Raw genomic sequence first — 19,965 nt, 5'->3', positions numbered from 1 at the left:
TTCTTTATTAGTGAAAGCATCATAGGAAGATAATTGGTTCCAACTGAAGGTTGAAATTATAGCCACAAGTAATAATTTTTTGTGCTCCTGGAAAGAGTGAGAAAGAAGTAATGAAAACTACTTTGCAACCTAATTGACCTTTTATTGTAAATGGTTTGTGTGTCTAATCCCTGTAATATTTTGTCTAACCATTAGGCAAACAAGCAACATATGGCAACAACAAAAGCACGTTCCTTGTCTTAGTGGAGTGACGTGGTAAAATGTTGAGTAGCAGCATATTCAGTATTCCTTACTGGAGTTTATTCCACCATTAGGGACTGTTGTATCTGCCATGAGGTATATGCTGTACCTGTGGTCTCGTCTTATTTATAATTAGCTTCTGGCTTTTGTGGCTCCCCCCATAGCTGCAGTGCTGCTAAGTGAATTAGTATTAATTGTGGTTAAGGTTGTGAAGTCTCCCTGATCCAGTGAGTCAAGGAGCCTTGTAGAGGCTTCTGAAGGATGTGTTCTGTGGGGCGCTTGTTGGCACAATTCTTTTGATCGGCATAAGTGCATACAATCCACAGACTAGTGAAGACAATCAGTTTACTGCACATACACAGATTATTTGTACAGAATGTTTTGAGTGTGCCTGAAGCTTCTCTTGTTTTTCTGGTGGCATTAAGCTTAAATGTGCATGCTCTGCATAGCATAAGTATAGAATTACAACATAAATTTGTAAATTCATTTGGGTTAGAAAACAGTTCTCCAGTCCGTCCTTCTGCACAAAGCAGCATCCCCCATAAGATCAGACCAAGCAACATAGTGCTTTGTTTAGTTGTGTTAGGGATCTTCAAACCCTTCTGCATCATAGATGAGACTCGAGCCCCCACACTTCATCCCTGATGAGGGACTCTGCACTTCCTCTCTATGTGCCTTATGCTGATCAGGCTGTGCACCTATTCTTGTCCTATTCTTCTATTTCAGCAAATCTGCACAAAATTCTAATTTATGCAGAATCTGCTCAGTGAATTTTAACACTCACCCTTCAGCTCCTCCCTGTTCCCAAGATCCCAGGTGAACTCACCTGGTGCCAGCAGTTGGATGTTTGGAGAAGGGAGGCTTGAAGGCATTTGTCTCAGGTCTCCCATCTGGATCTCCAAACTTAAGAAAACTTTCCAGCCTGACCATTCATGAGTCTCTGTGGCAGTCACACTCCCAATGCCAGAGACTCACTTCTGGGACCAAAGCTCCTCCACAACGGGCAGCTCCAGTGAGCTGGTGGGTGCTCTGCTTGGGTCCCCACACACCCCACTTACATGCAGTCAGACCGGGTTTCCTTCCCAGTTCAACCCTAGGTTTCATCTAGCAGTCTCTCAGGTGTCTTGTTCCATAAAGCAATTTATTCGCCGTGAAGTAAGACAGAAACAGGTCATGCTGGTGCCTTCGAGAAGGGACCTGGTACAAGGGTCAGTTAGGCTTTTATACCCTCACAGTCCAAGCACCTTAAACTCTTGCTCTTTCTCCTAAAGCCGTTGGCTGCTGCTGTGTCTTTGAGTATCCAGTCACCTGGACACTTGTCTCAGGCCAGAGCTCAATCTGCAGCTCTCACTGCAGCTTCAAACTGCACCAAATGTATTCCTCAGCCGTTTCATCTTTAAAAGCTTCAAGACAGAGATTTGACTATGTTTCAGAGCACCTGCTCCATTGCTTCCTTATCCTTATAGTAATTTTTTCCCTGTTATCTAATAAATATTTACAACTTCCCAGGTTACAGTTGACATTGTTCTGCCCTCATGCACCTTGTCGAAAAGCCTGGCCTCATAATTTTTAGAATTTACCTTTAGATATTAAAAATCTGTGTTTTCAGCCTCTCCTCACAGGACATGTGTTCCATCTGGTAGATGTCTTTGTGGCCTTTCACTGAACTTGCTTCACTTACACTTCATCATGTGGATCCAAAAGCAGACCCAGGAGCACAGAGTAATGGACTGTGCATGAAGCAGAAAAATTGCTTCCCTCAGGTGCTGGCTGTGCTTTTTTTTGCCAGATGGACTGCTGGTTTCTGTCTTACCAGGACCTCCAACTTGCTTTTGGTGGAGCTGCTCACCAGTAAGTGAGTCTTCAGCCTATGCTCTCATGACATTTCTGTTGGCCCTATATAAGTTATTCTGAATGGCAACCCTGCCCCCCAGCGTGTCTTCTACACCTGCAAGTCTGGTGTTTGCAGATTTACTGGGTGCACTGTACACTTTGCTAGGTTACTGGTAGAGATAGCAAACAGGCTAGGGCCCCTAACCTGTCTGCTTGGCTGTGACCAGATTGTGAGCCCTTAATAGCTCATGTTTGAGCCTAATGACAGAGATGAGGTGTTGTTTTTTTTATCATTTAGTACTTTACCAACGTACATTTTAACTTAGATCAGGTTAGGTGCAAAGGTGCCGCAGGAGACATTGTTGAGTCATCCTAAAATTAAGGTAGGTGATTCCAATGATCTCTCACCCACAAATCCTGTCATTTTATGGCAGAGGGCAATCCTATTGGTCAGACATGATTCAAGCTCTGTAAATCCATCCTGGTGATTCCAAATCCCCATCTTCATATGCCAAGAAATGACATCCAGGTAGACATATTGCTGAATGTACCATGGGAGTAGACTAGCAAACAATGAAAGGACTGTGATGCTTGCTTTCCCAGTGATCCCTCAGATTTGGTAACCTGTGCATAATCCCTTTCCTGGATGTCCAATTGCTTCCAGCATGCTCTCCAACCACCTGTAGATGGTTGAGTGCATGCTGGTCACAGGTTGAAGCATATGCCTCTTGGCAATGTGGTGATGAGTAAGTTGGGACTTCATGTGACCTAGGGGAACAAGCTGGTTAGGAACAGGATGTTGCTTCCAGAGTGGTTCTTGCTCCCTTAGCATGTTTGTGAAATTTACAACACAAGAGGGTGACAGCAAAAGTGAGAATAAATTTAATAATTATATTGGTGTGATCATTGTATTGATGATCTGCTTATAGCCAATGGGTCTTGCCCTTGATTCTCTTTTGTATTTATTTAGGTCAAGATTATAGCTTGATGGTAACAAGAAACACATATTCAGGTGTCAGTGACAGAGTGTGTGAAAAATGTATATTTGTATTCTAATACACGTTTAAAGTTTCTTTTTTTTTTGTAGTTACTTGCTTTTTGTGTTTGTTTTATTGCTACTCCTAATCTGCTTTTACAACTTCTCCAATCATGTTGTGGCTTTTTTTCTGGTAATCACAGTTTTGATATTCCCTTATTACTCATAATTTTTAGGTGGTCTTTGGAAAACACCAGCAACCGCCAAATGCAGCGAGACCCACGTTAAAACTGAAACTTGCTTGATTTGCACAGGGTAGGAAGCAAACAAATGCATCTGATGTATGATGCTGAACCCTGAGTTCACAATGACTTATTGGGGAATTCAGTGTTTCTCAGATCTTATCACTGGCACCACATACTTCACTGGTTCAGTTGTTTGATTTTCCAACTCCTGTTACTGATAAACAATGATTACTCTGTCTACTTTGTCATGTATCAAAATAATTTTGTCATGTGATAGTAGTTGTTCTTTATTTTGTCCTGTGCAGAACTGTACATTGAGATATTAATTTTTGTTAACTTCATTATTATTTAGGATCTGAAAAGTCTCTTGTGAGTAAGGTTATAAATAAATTTAATGAAACATTTTGAAAGGACTGGTAACTGAACTGATTGTAAGTTACATTCTACAGCTTAGAAATGTTCCAGTAACAATTCTATCAGCGGTGAATTAATCAGAAATACAGCTTCCATAAAATGCTTTGAATGGTATGTGTAATTAACTGATTATTTTAATGCTTCCAACAGTGTTTAATTGCAGTAAGACTGTAGTACTTTGGAAAAAAAATTGTAGTAGTTGGAAAGTCATTGTCACTATTTTAACTCAATCTTACATGTACCCAAAAATCATATTAGTGTTTTCTAAACTGAGGCTGAAAAATGCTTGTAGGGGGAAAAGTCAGATGCTAAAAGATAAATAGTAAATATGGTAAATTTACAAAAACTTACTCTGTGGTAAATTTTAGATACATCCGTTCTTTTATTTCTAATGCCTGTATCTCTCACCTTTTAGGAATCTCTTTTTATGCTTTACTTGTGAAGTGCAAAATCCCATTTTCCTTTTGTTCAGTTTAGTAAATGTTTTATTTTTGCAAATAAAAGATTAACATCAAATATGACATTGGTGGAATATTACATTTGAAGACAAATGATTAAAGGTATTTCAAAATCAGCCAGTTCTGTACTTTAACCTGAGAGAAATAACCAGGGCTTTGGAAAGAGAGCAATTAAGTAATTTCATAACCGCTCATGCATTACAGCAATAATACTGGCACACACAAGCACAAAAACTGGTTTTGCAGTGTTTCCCTGATACAAATCAATGCAGTTGTCTTCAGTAGCATTAGCTTAGAAAGGGCAAACTTGGTCATTCAGAATTAAGGTTTTCAAATGCCACAGATGAAACATTAGGGAGCACAGCTGGGCAGTGTTGAAATAAAAAAGAGACTGTTCATGGGTCATCACCAATGTATTTGTATCCAGCTGCAATATCTCAAACTAATCAAAACCACTAACTTAGAATACCTGGATTTCCACTAAAAAAAGTTGTCATAAACTGGTTAAAACCTAGCAGTGTAACTTAATTGCCTACAATTCAGTAAAAGCTGGTTAATGTACAATGCCACATTAAATAAAAGACCCATTGTTTTCAGTCATGGATAACTCATGCAAATGTTAAATGACAGGTTTTAATTCACGTGTAGTGTAATTTGTACTTCAGAAAGTATCTTGTATTAATGACTGCACTTGTGCTGTGAGTTGTTGTTTGAAAGTGCTATAGGTTAATTAAGAATTGGATGGTAGCAGGTTGGGTAGAGGTATTGTTTGAGGTGAGAAATAAGGAATTCAGCCAAACCAGCAGCTCAGTACCTATTTTGTGAAAGGTTTTAACCCTGATAAGGAGTGGGATGAGAAGCACCTTGATTGATTGAATCAGTGATGTGACGCACACTCAAGTTGCTGGAAGAGTGTGTTATATAGTTTGTTACATGTATGTGTGATACAAATTTCAGTCATAGACTGTGGAAATGTTATTCATTATTGCATTTCTGTGGTGGAGCGTTTATTGCAGAGTGTTTGAGGCGGGGATTTTAAGAACTGTTTTGAAATACAGTCTTAGAGGAGTTTTGTAAAAAGGCCAGTTGGTTTGTAAATGATTTGGGAAATAAAGGTTAAAGAGACTTGAAAGAGCCTTGTATGAAGCCCCTAGTCTATCTAGTACCAAGAACTAGATGTCTCAGATTACCATCCAACGTCGCAAGTGAACCAAGGCTTCTGAAAGTCAGTACCTATCACTCCTGCTCAACAGCTCCATTTCTTCCCCAAGGGGTTCAGGCCTGTATTTCCTGCTGCAAGGAGCAGGCTGTTGAGCAGGAGTGATGGTCCCTTTCTTCAGTAAGTGTGTCTTTGTGCAGAGAGAGATACAGTTTTCCCGTGCTTTATACTGATCCCTTACAGGACAAAATGGGTGAGCAGGAATTCATCAATGAATTCAGAGTGGGGATTAAAGTTTGTTTGTCCAGTGTCCTACACCACAGTAAAACCCAGCTGACTAAAAGCTATCAGATTTAATTTTTGCTCTCTCTTTCCAGGGTGTTTCCAGTTTTGTCTGGGAGTTTGATTATTTTACCATTTTATTATGTCAGTTGTCAGTGTATGAATAAGTTAAGCAAATGGTAGTCCCTCTCTGCTCCTTGCACCTTGTTGGTGTTCAGGTACACTGCTTAGAATCTGGATTGAAATACCCCAGGCAGAAGGAGTGGCCGGTGTCGTTTGAGGCTGTTCTGCTATAGTAAGAACCACACCACTCATGAAGTCTCTGAAATACAGTGGTCAGACTCTTGCTTTCTGTCTTGAACTCGGGTTTTCTACTCTCTGCTTCTTCCCAAGCACCTCTCTTCTGATATTAAGAAGCACTCTGACTTTCACTTTGGATTTATATGTGGGCAGCATGTATTTTCTTCTCTTCTAACACTCATTTAGCTTTGCTTTACTTAGGCTTGACAGGTCACAGGCTTTCAGCCTTATCCCTGTATAATATGTTCCTATTGCTCTCCTCATCTGTTCATCTGTTCCAATAAAAAATTCATGTTGTTAAATACAGCTGACCAAAATTGTACCTTGAATTTGGCTGATGTTATACTAGTGGCTTGTGTGATGAAATTAATTCTTCTCTATCTTAACTGGAAATATCCCCTCATGATACAGTGTCTATCTTTTTTTTTTTTTTAATATATCTATTTCCCCCTGCCAGATCCCATTTGTGACTCACAGTTATCCTGTGATCAAGCCAGACTGATCTTTCCCTTCAGTATCTTCTAAAATGATCCCTGGTTTCCCACATCCTGTGTGAGGGTGCTAATCACAAGCTTATTATCTCATGGTATGAATGACCTTCTCCTATAGCTGTTTAAAAAGAAGAAAAAAAAAGGCAGGGAGTGGGTTGTTGCAGTGGTTTCCACTCTGTCTTGTGATAAGCTTCAGCCTGATAGTTAGCATTTTCCATGTCTGAGACAAAGTCAGCTGAATGAAGACCTAGGATGTTAGAGTAAAAACTTCATTGTATATTGATGAGGTTCTGGGGTAAAATCATGTGAAGCTGCTTGGCTGTGTCATCATAGCTGGAGTGTTATTTTGTATGACTGAGAGCAGAGCTTGAAGTTCATGAAGCACTCCTAAAATAAGAAAGGAGATGTGTGTTGTGATTATAAACCCCAGCATTATGTATTAGCTGAGAACGGGCTTTCAGAATTACAGCTCTGGATTTAATTTTTTTAATGTCTGCCAAAGCTTCCCAGTGGGCCGTAAGTAGTTCTTTACGTATTATCCTTATCTCTGCCTTTGTATTCTATCTGTAATATGGGAGAAAGGTTTACCTCCTGGTCATGTTTTTGTCTGCTTATGTTGCAAGATCTTTAGGGAAGGAACTTCCTTGCTGTCTTTGCGTGCTGTCTGGAAAGCCACTCTTGGTTGAAGGCTGTTGACCCTGTCACAAGTAATGATATTTGAAACATTTTCTTCTTTTAAAAATATTTACTTAACAATAAAAGTAAAATAATTTACAAGTGCAGCTTGTTCAAGAAGAAGATGGTCTTTTGATGGGTGCTGTAAATATTACATGCAACCTTATTTAACTTTTAATAATATAGTGGATTTGAGGTATATTTTCATAATCATCTTTGAAAGTGAATAGTCACCATATTGAAACATGTATTTTCTTACTCCATTATTTTGGGATGTTTCCAGATTTTATTATCTTTTCTTTTGTACACTGAATCTGATGTAAATGGTGAACTGCATCGGAAACCTCTGCTGAAGAAATGAGTGTTTGGCATGTCACATTCTGTATTATCCTTTTAATATGAAATAAACAATCTGGTTTTCTTTTTAATGGAAGAAGGGGAGATAATGGTCTTGTGTACATTTCCTACATTCTCATGTTCAAATGGAAATGTTTCCCTGAGCCTGTAATTCTTCTCTTCAATAGTTACTCAGTAATGACTGTTTCTGTGTTGGCTTTGTACGTACCCTGGATAAAGGTTAGGAAAACAACATCATTACATAAAATTTAAGATTTAGATAAAATGAAACAATATTCAAGTACAAGGCACAAGTACTTGAAAGCATATTTGAAGAAGCACACAAGTAAAATAATTGTGTCATGATGATGTTTCTCATGTGGATTTCAGCTGCTGTTACTCATTAATTATTTAGAATGCCAAGTGCAACAACTCACAGCTTAGTGACTGTAACCTGCTCAGCCTCTGACCTAAACAACTAAAGCCCCTGGACCAAAATTTTATTTGAAAAAAAGATAAATTGATTTATTTATTCCTCAGATACAGAAATATCCTTAGCAAAAATAATTTTGCTTTCTGTCCTCTGAAGTGAAAGCAAATCAGTATATCATTGCCAGAGAAAATCCCAAATTGCTGTCAGAGTCTCTGTGTTTCCAGACAGGCATTCATGAGCACAGAAAAATTGCATCTCTACAGCTTTCTAAGTTACTTTGTTCTTAAATTTATTTAATGATTTAGGAGCAGAGGAATTTACAAATCCTTACATAAACTTTATGAAGTGTCACTTGCATTGCAAACCATTTCACACTTGTTTGTGTTTGTATGAGTGGACTGCGGATAATGGTAATCTTGTAGGAGGCTGTCACATGAACTTTGAACCTTGTTTCATGTCTTAAACACACTTACAAATTAAAATCTTGAGGATTGGGTCTCCATCAGATTACTTTAAAAAGTACTTTAAGAGCATAATCTCATGCATGAACCCTCAGACAATCAGGCTAGTAAAAGAAAAGGCAAAAAGAACTGAGAAACAAAGTGCAGAAGAAGTGAGAAATACAAGCAAATAGGTAAGGATGCGTTTTTTTCATGTTGGGAAAGTAAGACTGGATTTTGTGCCTCTTTGGTGATATGTTTATGGGAAGGGAGAGACATGACTGTACAGTAGTAGATGGCGCCAAGAGGGAGTTGACTTAGACTAGCATGAAAATTGGACCCTTTTATAGTATTAATATTTATGCCAAATAGAGGAGAATTTACAGGAAATCCCTACTCTTGGATGATATGTTTACAGTATAGATAACTTGTATATGAAGTCAGAACAGAGAGAGGCAAAGGTTAGGCAGAGAAAAAGATTTTTTTTCCTCTCTTTTTTTTTTTTAATTGAGAAGGATATAGTAGTTCAGTGTTATCTCATAGCACAGTTAATTCTGTCTGAAGAGGGTGAATCATCTTCTTGTCCCATCTGTCAGTCTGTTGAATATGAGAAGAGCTCGCATACAGTGCCTTTGATTCATGTGTGTTTAGAACTGCAGGTGTGTATTTTGTCATCAGTCTCTGCAGTCTGTTAATGAAACACTGATCGTCAAAGCGGTTGTGTTCACTAGGGAGCTTAGGTGACCTACCTCACTTCAAAAGGGAGGATATACCATTTACCATTTGGAGAGAGAGCGTGTTTTTCTAAGAAGAGAAGGGGGAAAAATGTGAGTCTTCAAATATATCTTGGTTTATTCTCTTAGTATTTTTTAATTTTTATGTTGAAAACACATACTAGGTCTTGTCTGTTTTCAGAATACCTTAATCTCAGAAACTAAAAGTTTCTAAGTAACAAATAACAATACTTGTCTATAGTTTCTAGATTGCTCCCTACTTTTATTCCTCTCTGGTACTATTACTTTGGCCTGAAATTCTCTGTGATTTGAATTTCATCCTTTTTTTATTTTTCTGGCTAATACTGCACTTGTGTGCTGGTTCATATTTTTAAAAATTATTTTAGCATTTAGGAAAAATTTCTAACTTTAAGTTGTTAGCTAATTGAGGCCAAAAATTGAAGTTCACAGCTGTGGGAGGTGTACTGCTAAAGGAAAAACGATACCTTAGAAGCCATGATGTTGGAAAGTGATGGTCTTAGGAGTCTTCTGCATATCTTTACAAAGAATGAGATTAGGACATGTCTCTGTTCTTACACTTTCTATATGTATCTTTCTCTGTCCTTTATTTTTAATTACTTTTTTCATTAGAGAATTTATTTTACTATAGTATCAAATTATTTTGTCTCTGGAGCACATAGGTGCTGAAAAAATAGGCAATGTTTGTGTGTCTGATGCTTTTCAGGGGGTTGGGAAAAATTGGACCTTGTTCCAAGGTTTTTTATGCCATGCAGACCTAAGCAGTTCTCTAAGATGAAAAAAAAATTACGCCCCACCTGTTTTGTTGTGGTGTTGTGTCTAAATGACAGTATGTAACAAATTTAACAAACCTTTTGATATTAGTGACTGAGATAAAAGTAGACAAATCAGTCTTAATTTTGTAGAAAGGCAACATTTCCCTTCTGGTATATGGTCAAGGGACGTGTATGTTAGTCGTATGTGTGCCCCTCTCTGTTCCGTAGACTGGGAATAGGTGTGAGGCACAAGCATCTCAGCAAAGTCAGAGAGGACATACAAGGAAATCCATGTTTAGTTGAGACCCTGAGTTGAAGTTCTGGTAGAACTGCAGCAAGCACAAGGAATGGTTCTTGGATGTGGTGGGTGCATCTATACTTTCTCTCAGGCCTTTGGGGTCATACCCAGCTCTCCCATTAGATGCACTCGAGGTGATTAAGGAAATTTCCTTATGACCCTGTAGGTGGAGTGACACAGAGTTCACAGGGCTCTGCTAATCTTAGTGTTTTGAAGACAAACAGTGAACATGTGGCTAATGGCAAATGATTAAAATCATTGATGATTTTGTTTGTATAAGGGATTGTAGATATCAGCATGTGCTATGTGACATTAGGACGATATTTTTCTGTTTGGGAAGGGAAGTAGAAGAGCCCTGTTGTGAAATCTGTTTTAATATTGTATGTTTTCTTTTTCTTAATGTGTGAGATAAGACTGATGGTGTTCTAGCAAGGAGAATGAGGTGGGTTGAAGGAAGAAAGAAGAAAAGCCTAAGCCTAAGCTATAGAAAGTAAATATATATGTGGTTTAGCAATTTCATTGTAATTTCACTGTTGTTTGTAATCAAGTTTGGACTATGCTCAGCTATGCTGAGATGAGATTCCTGGAAATCACATGCTTTTGCAAAAAATAATATGCAATGACCTTCTTGTTGGCAATAGAGGAAAATTGTTATCAAAGCAGTCAGAAAACATCTTAAACCTTGGGTCCTATGTGCTCTGCTTACCCCATAGCAATTTTAGAAAATAGCTTGCAACAACATTTATTTCACAGAATATATTCTCTCTCGGTATTGCAGCCTTTCTGATGTGCAGTACTGTTGCAGAAAATAGCAGAGAAAATTAAGTAATTTTAGAGTCTTTGTAATGATACATGAGGTATAAGTAAATTATTGAGCAACTGTGCTAGCACTGGGGACTACTTTTTCAGATAAATAGTGTTTCAGAACTTGGCCCATCTCTCAGCAGGGTGATTTTCGAGGTCTAAGTTCCTTCCTAATGCGCATGCTGTTGTCTATAAATATGGAAGTTGCTGTAATTCTAGATAGATCAGGAAAGGCAGGACTGATATGCAGGGCACTGTACAAGCATGATTAAATAGAAGTACTAAACTCCTATTGACTTCTCTGATTTATAGGTTATGGTCACCACTGAAATCTTAGTTTTGATAATTTGTGATGGACATGTGTCTGGAATAATGTATTTTTCTTTCATGAAGGATTCCTCAGAGAAGTATAATTGTGGAAGTCAAAAGTGGAAAAAAGTTTGATATAGCAAGGATTGCACACTTTAACAATAATGAAAAATAACAGTGAAACTTTGAAGGGATATAAGGCATGGTATTTCTTGAAATAATTTGAAGGGATATAAGGCATGGTATTTCTTGAAATAATTTAACATTTGAATTAAGAGGTCAGTTTTCATAGGGAGAAGTTTGTCTATGAGGCAGGTTACTTTTGTTATGTGGTTGCTCACATCTGTCTCTGAAGTGTCTGGCTGTGGCTGCTGATGGAATTAACTGCAGGTCACTCATTCGTGCCTGCTGATTTTCATTCTCGGTGCATTGGAGCATTAGGTTACCATGATGAGGGAATTCTGAAGAAATAGATGAGGTGTGCCCAGTGTCTCAATCTGTTTTGACAGAAGACTGAAGTGAAAGGCTTGCTTGCAAAACTGGGTATCACACTGAGAGCCTAAAAAAGCCACTCAGAGATTTCCATCTAGCTGGCAGTCAGTGCTGTGCAATGTGTCAGCTTGCTTCCCAGGAACTGTGTAACCTGGACCTGAGTCTACCAAAAAAACCCCAATGAAAACCAACCCCTTGTCATTTTGCTGGGTAACTTTGTCACTAAGTATTTACATTAGAAGGCTACCAAAAGTAGAGAGAACTTACACATTTCTTAAAAGAAATTACAGTTGTTATTATTTTCAAATAAGACCTAGATATAGCAGTAATATGTAATGTGTACATGCCTAATAATAGTCATTAATTTAGCAAGAAGTTTTAAGGAAATTCTTCAAATATTTTTATATTCTATGGTTACCCTTCCTGTGCGTGAGTAAGATTAGGAGCACTTGCTAAAAGTGTCTAATATTGTAGCTCTGCACTATTATCCAACAACATCAGTCTGTGATGAATACATATTCCTAGACAAGGTAGTAATTATGTTCTGATACTTGTAAATATGTAAGTCCTTGCATACCTTTATAATTATGTGTAGGTTTTTTGAGTCATAACGTGTGGGAAGAGGTAAGATCGCATTGAGCAATCCATTTGCAGCATCCTATGATAGACATTCAGTAGTTGATGCATTTTAATATGAATTAACCATTAATGTTCAATAAAAGTGCTCACTGTGGATTGGCTTACAGACTGTTTTGACTCCTGAATTACAATATCACTTATTGAAAGTCTGATGACTACATGGATGAACTTTTATCAAGCTCCCATGAGTGAGTAAGAAAATGCTATTTTGCATTTAAAACAGTGTAACCTGCAGAAAGTGATACCATTGCACTTGTTGATATATTCAGAAGGTATAGAAAAGCATTTTTCTGTCTTTCAGTGAAAATTCTAAATCATAAACTTCTTTATAGTAGAGTGTGTGTGTATGGAAAGATGACTAGAACCTCTTTTTTAACCATAAATATCCATTCGATTTCAATAGGCAAAGAATGGGCTAAAAAAATGGTACAATGATACATGTTTCTAAACCCTTATTTTTAATCAATTGTTCAGATGAAGATAAGTTACATGATCCCAACATAAGTGTGTTTTTATAGGTATGTGATGTGTAGGACTGAGTTTTTCCATCCATCTTCGCATTTTTTCTTTCTTTAATTTTTTTTTATTTTGGGTTTGGCAACAACAAAGAGAAGTTTTTCTCCTTGGGTAAGGCAGTGGCATTTCTGTAGGTGTTACTAGTTGGAATATGGGTTCCTATTGTGAAAAAGCAGGAAAGCTCGTCTAAGCTTCTATCAGGTTACCTTTTAGATTGACTCTGTAAGAGGGTAGCTTGGAGGGAGAAGACACTTGGTTTCATCTCCCTGGGGCAAAATCTCTGGGCTGTTTTTGAAATTACGTAAAGCAGCTGACATAGCTGGAGTTACTGCTGTATCAGTCATGGATTGGGAAGTTCCAGATCGTGGCAGCAGTGCTGATTCATCCAGGTACGTGGTTGTACTGTAGTGCTGAGGTGGCTGGATGACTGCTGGCAGCACCCGCAGTGGCAGTTCACAGCTTTCCTGCCCAAATTCTCTCAATTCACCCAAAAGAGGTTTTAGGTAGTACAATTGTTTTCAACTTTTAGTCCTGTTAAATCAGTTTTCTTGTGTGGCTTGTTATTTTCTGAGCCTCTCAGATGGTTTTAATATGACACTGACAAGTCTTGATGGGGAGTTCCATAGGGGAGCTGGTGATGTAACTGATCACTGCAGGCATGCAGAGTGTCCCCCTCTCATTTTGTGACTCAGGTTCATGTGCAAATTTTTTCATCTCACAGGATTTACAAAACTTAACACAGTTTCACCAAGAAGGTTTTGGATAAATGCTGTTGCGGTCATAAACTCAGTCTCATGTGCAAGCCTATTTTGTTAGCTTATTGTTAGATGTGATTCACGTTAGATTCGAAAAAGCTTCCTGCATTTCTGCAGTGCTTCTGTTTTTTCATTGTTTGAAGCATTCTGACTGTTCTTGTTCATCAGTGCTAAAGCATGCATGGATTCCTCTGCCAACAAGAGTGTTGATCAGTCAATGGACATTTGTTAGTAAGAGCAGGAAGCTCTTTCTTAGCTTTATGCAGAGTTGCTTAGTCTGGCAACCTGCACATTGTGAAGGTGACTAAAAAGAAAATATGAGTATTTTTCCAGCTCAGATAGTGTGAATAGTTGGCTGCAAGTTCCTACAAAGATTGTAAAATGAGTAATCCTGTTCAAGTCAGTGACTCAACTCATTGCATAAAGATTGGCACAGGTAGAAACTGTGATCTCCCTCAGCAGAGTAATAACCCAAATCAGTGTTTGAGTCTTGGTGTTTCAGGATGTACTTGCATGCTGAAGTGAAAACGACTTGTATACTCAGTTTTTAATCAAGTAAGGCAGACTTCTGCTTGAGGCTAAAGTCAAAAATTCAGTCTTTTTGTTGCTGTAAATGTTTTTAATGTTTACAGGCTTGTATGTATGTATAGTTTTGCTTTCTAGTCAGATATCTATAGAACAGTTGGCACTATACAATTCCTTTCATCATTCATGTCAGATTCTTGGCAGCCTTTTTTTTCCCCCAAAGGAATACTTACAGTTTTCTCCATTTAATAGGTAGCACAAAAAATTCTTTGACATTTAGGATATTCTTGCTAGTGACTGGTTACTTTTCTCCCTTTGGTTAAAAAGTAGTTTTATTGGTACATAAGGAATTCATAGCAGGTACTTGTAGCTAACTTACCTTCAGTTTAAGCATCTGCATTCACTTAAGCATGAAAAAAGATGAAGTAAAATATAGTTGCATTACTGTTAGTGTCTGGATATGAGGTGAGAGTAAGAAGGTGTTGATCATGTGAATTTAGACCACATACTGTCCCTCGGATACATTCAAAAACACTGAACCAAACAGAACTGCAGATTTACAGACTTAATTGGTGCCATTAGTTTCCAGCTTTATGTTTGTTCCTGTAGAGAATCCACTTGGCTCAGATGTAAGTGTACCCTCAAACCACACTCCTAAACTTTGAATAATGTGCATTTACATTTCTCCAAGCCTTTTTTTTCTTTTTTATTCCCCTCTCTGTGTAATTTTTAGCATCTTGCTGAAGGAATTATGCACATGAGAATCAGGAGTCTGTTGATTAGCCATTTCATATGCTTCTCTGTTTCACAGAATCACAGAATGGCTTGAGTTGGAAGGGACCTTAAAGATCATCTAGTTTCAGCTTCTCTGCTTGCTTGGGTTTTGTTTTGTTTCTTGTTTTATTCAGACTTGTGTGTGGAAAACTGGCCTTACTATTTTCAGGTATCTGCAGCATGGCAGCATAGAGGTTTTCATTGCTTTTCCTTTCACTGGGCAACAAATTATTTTTAAATATTCATCTGGCTTAGTTTCACAGCCTGGCTTTTCTATGTCTGGTGTCTTTGTCTACCTTGGCATTGCAAGACTGGGATCCTGCTGTGCTGAGTATTGTGGTGCAAGTGGTTGTTCCTAGAGCATTACTCCAGAGACACGAGGCAGACTAACAGGAGACAGGAGGACACTGACCACAGTTCTGGTGTGCAAGTGGCTTCATAATCTGTCTACTTAGACATATGTATTGTATGGATCAAATTTGGTAATTTTTTTATAAATGAGTGAAAGAATAACACATGGAACATGCCTTTATGTTCAGCTGTAGACATTTTTTGTAATTTTGTATTCCACTCTGTTTTCCTTATGTTGGGAAGCAGTTGATGAGAGATGAGGTGCTGCTCACAATTTGTAGAGGAAAGGCCAGTTTGAAGAATTTCAGCTCTGAAATCCAGTGCATATGAATTTATTTGTATTTTTCTTTGAAAATTTTCAGAACCTCAAAATGTGTGAATTATGCAACAGAGAGTACTGTTTAAAAAATTTTTCCAATTTGCCAATAAATTCTACCTTGGGTACATTTACCAAATTTGAGTGGTTTTTTATTTTTCTTTTGTGACACTTTAGAGGTGCATATTTGTGAGGAATTATTTAATTGAATACAGTGATGTATGGCACTTTGATTTTAGAGCAAATTGAATTCAGTGAATAGTCAAATAAGCACAGCAGACCCTCAAAATTTGAAATTTATCTTTGGGGTGCTGGGTGGGGGAGAGGAGTGTGTGTGTAAATAAATCTATCAGTCTCTCCAGAAAGTGCAGTAGAGATAAAGTAAAAGGTTGGTTTTGACAAAGTACACTTTTCTGTGATGGAAAGCCATAAGTAATCAACGTTTCTATCTTTAGAATGCTTTCCTACACAAATCAGTGCATGTAGCTGGGGTTATAACTATTGTTCTGAATAGGTTAATAGCCTACTGTTATACTTCATGCATTTTCTGTCATAGCAAAGACCTGATTTTCTTTTCTTCCAGTCATAAGATTATGCTTAAGGAAATAATTTATCACTCTGGCAGTGAGAGAATTATACCAGGATTTCTGATGCTAAGGTTTGATAGTATATACTTCTGTTTCTTACAGAGTAACAAAGTGTTACTGTTAGCCCAAGAAGCTGAACTTTATTACTGAAAGTTCAGTTCTTGATTCTGAGAGGAAAAGGTCCACTTGAAACTTCTTTTGCATGTAGTTTTTAAGTTTTGTGACTTTAAATGCTACAATGCACTGCATTCACATCAGCTGAAGGCAGCAACTGTGTGTAAAATCCTATATAAGCACATGCTTCTGTGAGAAGAAATATGTGGCATAACCACAAGTGTGCTCTAAAACCTGACATCTGAGTGTTGTGGTTTAACCTACATAAGCTCTGCTAAAAGCTGAGATACAACATCATGAGGCAGAAAATACAAAGAAAGAGTTGGCATTCCTTTTTTACATGCTTGTCATGAAAGTGGGAGCTGTAAAGAACTTACATGTTCTAACCTCCGCAGCAAGTTGTTGGCAGTTTAGTGTGGTGCTTTTTTCAGTAATTTTTGTTTATATAATGGTAACTGTGAACTTAGTTGATCTTTTATGGAAGCTTGTTGTTTCAGATTATTTGATACATATTGCACATTTTGTTATTTTAAACATAATATCAAAAGCCAGGTCTAGTCTTGTTTTATGTACAAGTTTCACAATGAATATTTTATTTTTCTTCCTCTGTTAGTGTCTCTTTCTTTTCTTTTTTTCTTTTCTTTTTTTCTTTTCTTTTTTCTTTTCTTTTTTTCTTTTCTTTTTTTCTTTTCTTTTTTTCTTTTCTTTTTTTCTTTTCTTTTTTTCTTTTCTTTTTTCTTTTCGCTTTTCTTCTTTTCGCTTTTCTTCTTTTAGCTTTTTCTTTTTTTCTTTTTTCTTTCCTTTTTCTCTTTTCTTTTCTTTTCTTTTCTTTTCTTTTCTTTTCTTTTCTTTTCTTTTCTTTTCTTTTCTTTTCTTTTTCTTTTCTTTCTTTTCTTTTTTTTATTTTCTTTCTTTTTTCTCTTTTTTTTTTTTTTAAGAAGAAGGAGAAGAAGGAAAGCTTTCTGGTATTGCTTACTTTTATTAAAAAAAAACCAAGATAAGCATGGGGGTTTTTCCTTAGGATCTTTCATAGGTCTTACTGTGGACTGATAAAAGTGCTTATTGTATAAGAACAATTTCTTTGTTATGTGTCAGATGAAAAATTAATTTTTATTTCTGTACAAATGTATTGGTTTCAAAAATGCTGCTTTGGTTTTATCTTTGCAGAATTTGAAGTTTGGGTGATCCAGCATGGGGAACCATGTAGGAAAACGAGAACACACTGGTGAGAAGTCAACCAAGGTAAGTGTAGAAAATTTGCTTTCTGAGCCTTTGCTGTCACTGTTGTGTTTTCTGCATGTAATGTGGTATTCTGTTTGCCTTGTGATAATATCTTGTTTATTTGTTTTTCTATGTTGTACAGGAAGAACCTTCACACATATCTTACAAACAGGACATCTTTCCATATATACACACACACTCACACACACACATATACATATATATCTATATATATCTCAAAGTTGCTAGCTATTGCTGTCTTCCACCCATCCTCAGCCAAAAATAAAAGTTTACATTCTAAGCCCACACTGTGTAAAGCTATTGCCCTTTGCATTGGACAGATTATGTAAACAGATAGTTCTGGGCTTTTTCTGGAGGAATGTGAGTATTTTGCATTGGTGTGGCAGATAAACAGCTATCCCTAAAAGGAAAACAAAATAGAATTTGTATAGTTATTAGTTCTTTGCCATCTCCTTTAGGAAAATACATAAGCACATTGGAAGGAATAGGAATAAAGCAGTAGGAGGAAAGGACAGCTGACTACATGTGTTTTGTGTTGGTGCAGTATTTTGTAAAACGGCTTTGTGGCCTAAAGTTTCAGTTTTAGTACAAACAATAGTATGAGTCTCGAGTTGTTGTTTTGTGGTGACTGGTCTTGTAGAATCACTTCTGTTGTGCAGCAAGGTCAAATGTACCAAACTGATGTATTTAGCCAAATATTTTGATCCTTTCTGACTGTGAGGTCCTGCAGGTGGATATAGTAAGTTTACTGAGTTTGATGGGCTGTAGTGCACTGCATATTCTCTCCTTTGGTACTTAAGATTTCGTTAGAAAAAGACATTGTATCTTGTCTACTGCTGTGGGTTCACATGTGTTTGATGTATCTGGGTGGCAGGTGGGTGAGTTCTTGGGCACCTGGAGCTTCAAAAAATTCTTCAAATTGTAGCAGCCTATGCAGTTGGTACAAGGTCTGCAGCGATGAGCAAGTCAGGTGGCCATGAGTCTCGCACTTGGTGCATGGGACAGATCTACAAGGAAGGGGATTACTACGGCTCTTTAAAATTACTCCTTTTTCCTAATTAGTTAATGGAGAATACATGGTTCTACAATCAAAATGATATTCAGTTACCAAAATTCATTTTTGAAGGGGAAACTTACTGCTGTAGTAATATGTTCTGTCCCATACTCATCCTTGTAGAGGGGCAAAAAACCAAAACAACAACTCCCTAAACTTTATAATTGGCAATGCCTGGTCATATCCTCCCTTTATGCACAGTAATGTGCATAATCTCCCTTTATCTAAGACAATATTCATGTAGTAAAAAAATCTTAAGGCCACAGATCTAAAATCAGGAAATATATGGTTAAGGTGCTACTATGTATTCCCTATAGCTACTCAGTCTCACTTCTTACAGGGAGCATTCAAGTTCTTCTTGCCTGCAGTATTAGCTAAATGTCATACTTTTTCATTCCTTTTCTTTTTTTTTTTTTTTCCTAAGTTGAACTAGCTTTTTTGTTCTTGTCCAATATAGCTGTAAATTAGAACTGTCTTCCCACCAGTCTTCTGGTGTGGTATGGGAGACAACTGCTGAAGGCTTATTGAGACTACAGTGGAAATGCTGAACTGCCTCTCCTCACCCATAGCAGTAGAACTGCAATGAAAGAGGCAAACATCTCATCAAGATTCTTTCAAAACTTCATTATTTTCACACTTCAGGCTGTTTACTATACCTCCTTTCCCAAAACTGTAGTACCAAAGAAAACAACATAATTTTAGGCAGCTTCTTGGAACATTTGATGTCAAATTTACAAACACTACTATGTTTCAACAGTGCAGTTCTCTGCTACTCCTCATCTTGATTGTCTCCCTCAGAGAATTCTGCACAGCACATTATTGCCATCCCAAAATCTTTGAGTCTTCTTGGCACTTGTCAAAACTGGCCCTTAACTCGATTGATTGTTCAGGAAGAGGGGTTTAGAAGGAAGGTTTCCAGCATTGTCCCATTTATTCCACAGCAACTACCAAATGCACCTAGTCTAAGGAGCCTGGTTTCCATGGTCACACAGTACTGTGGTGAGCTGGAAACCAAGCTTGTGACCTATAATGAAAGATCAAAACCCACTGCCCTGCCATGTCAAGGGGTTGCTCAAGAAACTTATATGGGCCTGGAACATGGCTAGATTATTGGAAATATTGGGTTGTCTACCCAGTTCATATCCTTGATGTAATTGGTGTGTGCTGTAAATAAACACCAAGGAACCAAACTCTCTGATACCCAGCTCTGAAAAACCTTGGGAAATGTAGTTGCAGGCCAAAACTGAAAACAGACGTAGTGGTGATAAGGCACTTGGTCTACAATTTAATGTTCTGTGTGAACTAAAAATAATTTGTTAATAATGACTGAGTCTTGCTGTGTAGTAAACTTATAAAAAATCATGCCTTTAATTTCATTGTGTTAGGTACCTCGATTCTAT

General features: G+C 37.5%; 1 protein-coding gene across 4 annotated transcripts in view; it reads left to right on the top strand.

The window, feature by feature from the left end:
* Positions 1-19,965, top strand: part of MBP (myelin basic protein) — a 114,404-nt gene that overhangs the window by 9,165 nt on the left and 85,274 nt on the right. For all 4 annotated transcript variants that reach the window (XM_071554943.1, XM_071554939.1, XM_071554942.1 and 1 more), the window contains exon 2: positions 17,437-17,511. In XM_071554943.1, coding sequence (XP_071411044.1) covers positions 17,461-17,511 — 51 coding nt within the window. In that variant the 5' untranslated portion in view covers positions 17,437-17,460. The remainder of the gene's footprint in view (positions 1-17,436; positions 17,512-19,965) is intronic.

Source organism: Pithys albifrons, chromosome 4 (assembly GCF_047495875.1).
Source record: "Pithys albifrons albifrons isolate INPA30051 chromosome 4, PitAlb_v1, whole genome shotgun sequence".
In the NCBI taxonomy this organism is placed as follows: domain Eukaryota; kingdom Metazoa; phylum Chordata; class Aves; order Passeriformes; family Thamnophilidae; genus Pithys; species Pithys albifrons.
The sequence above is the reverse complement of the archived record's forward strand: the minus strand, read 5'-3'. Positions and strand labels throughout refer to the sequence as shown.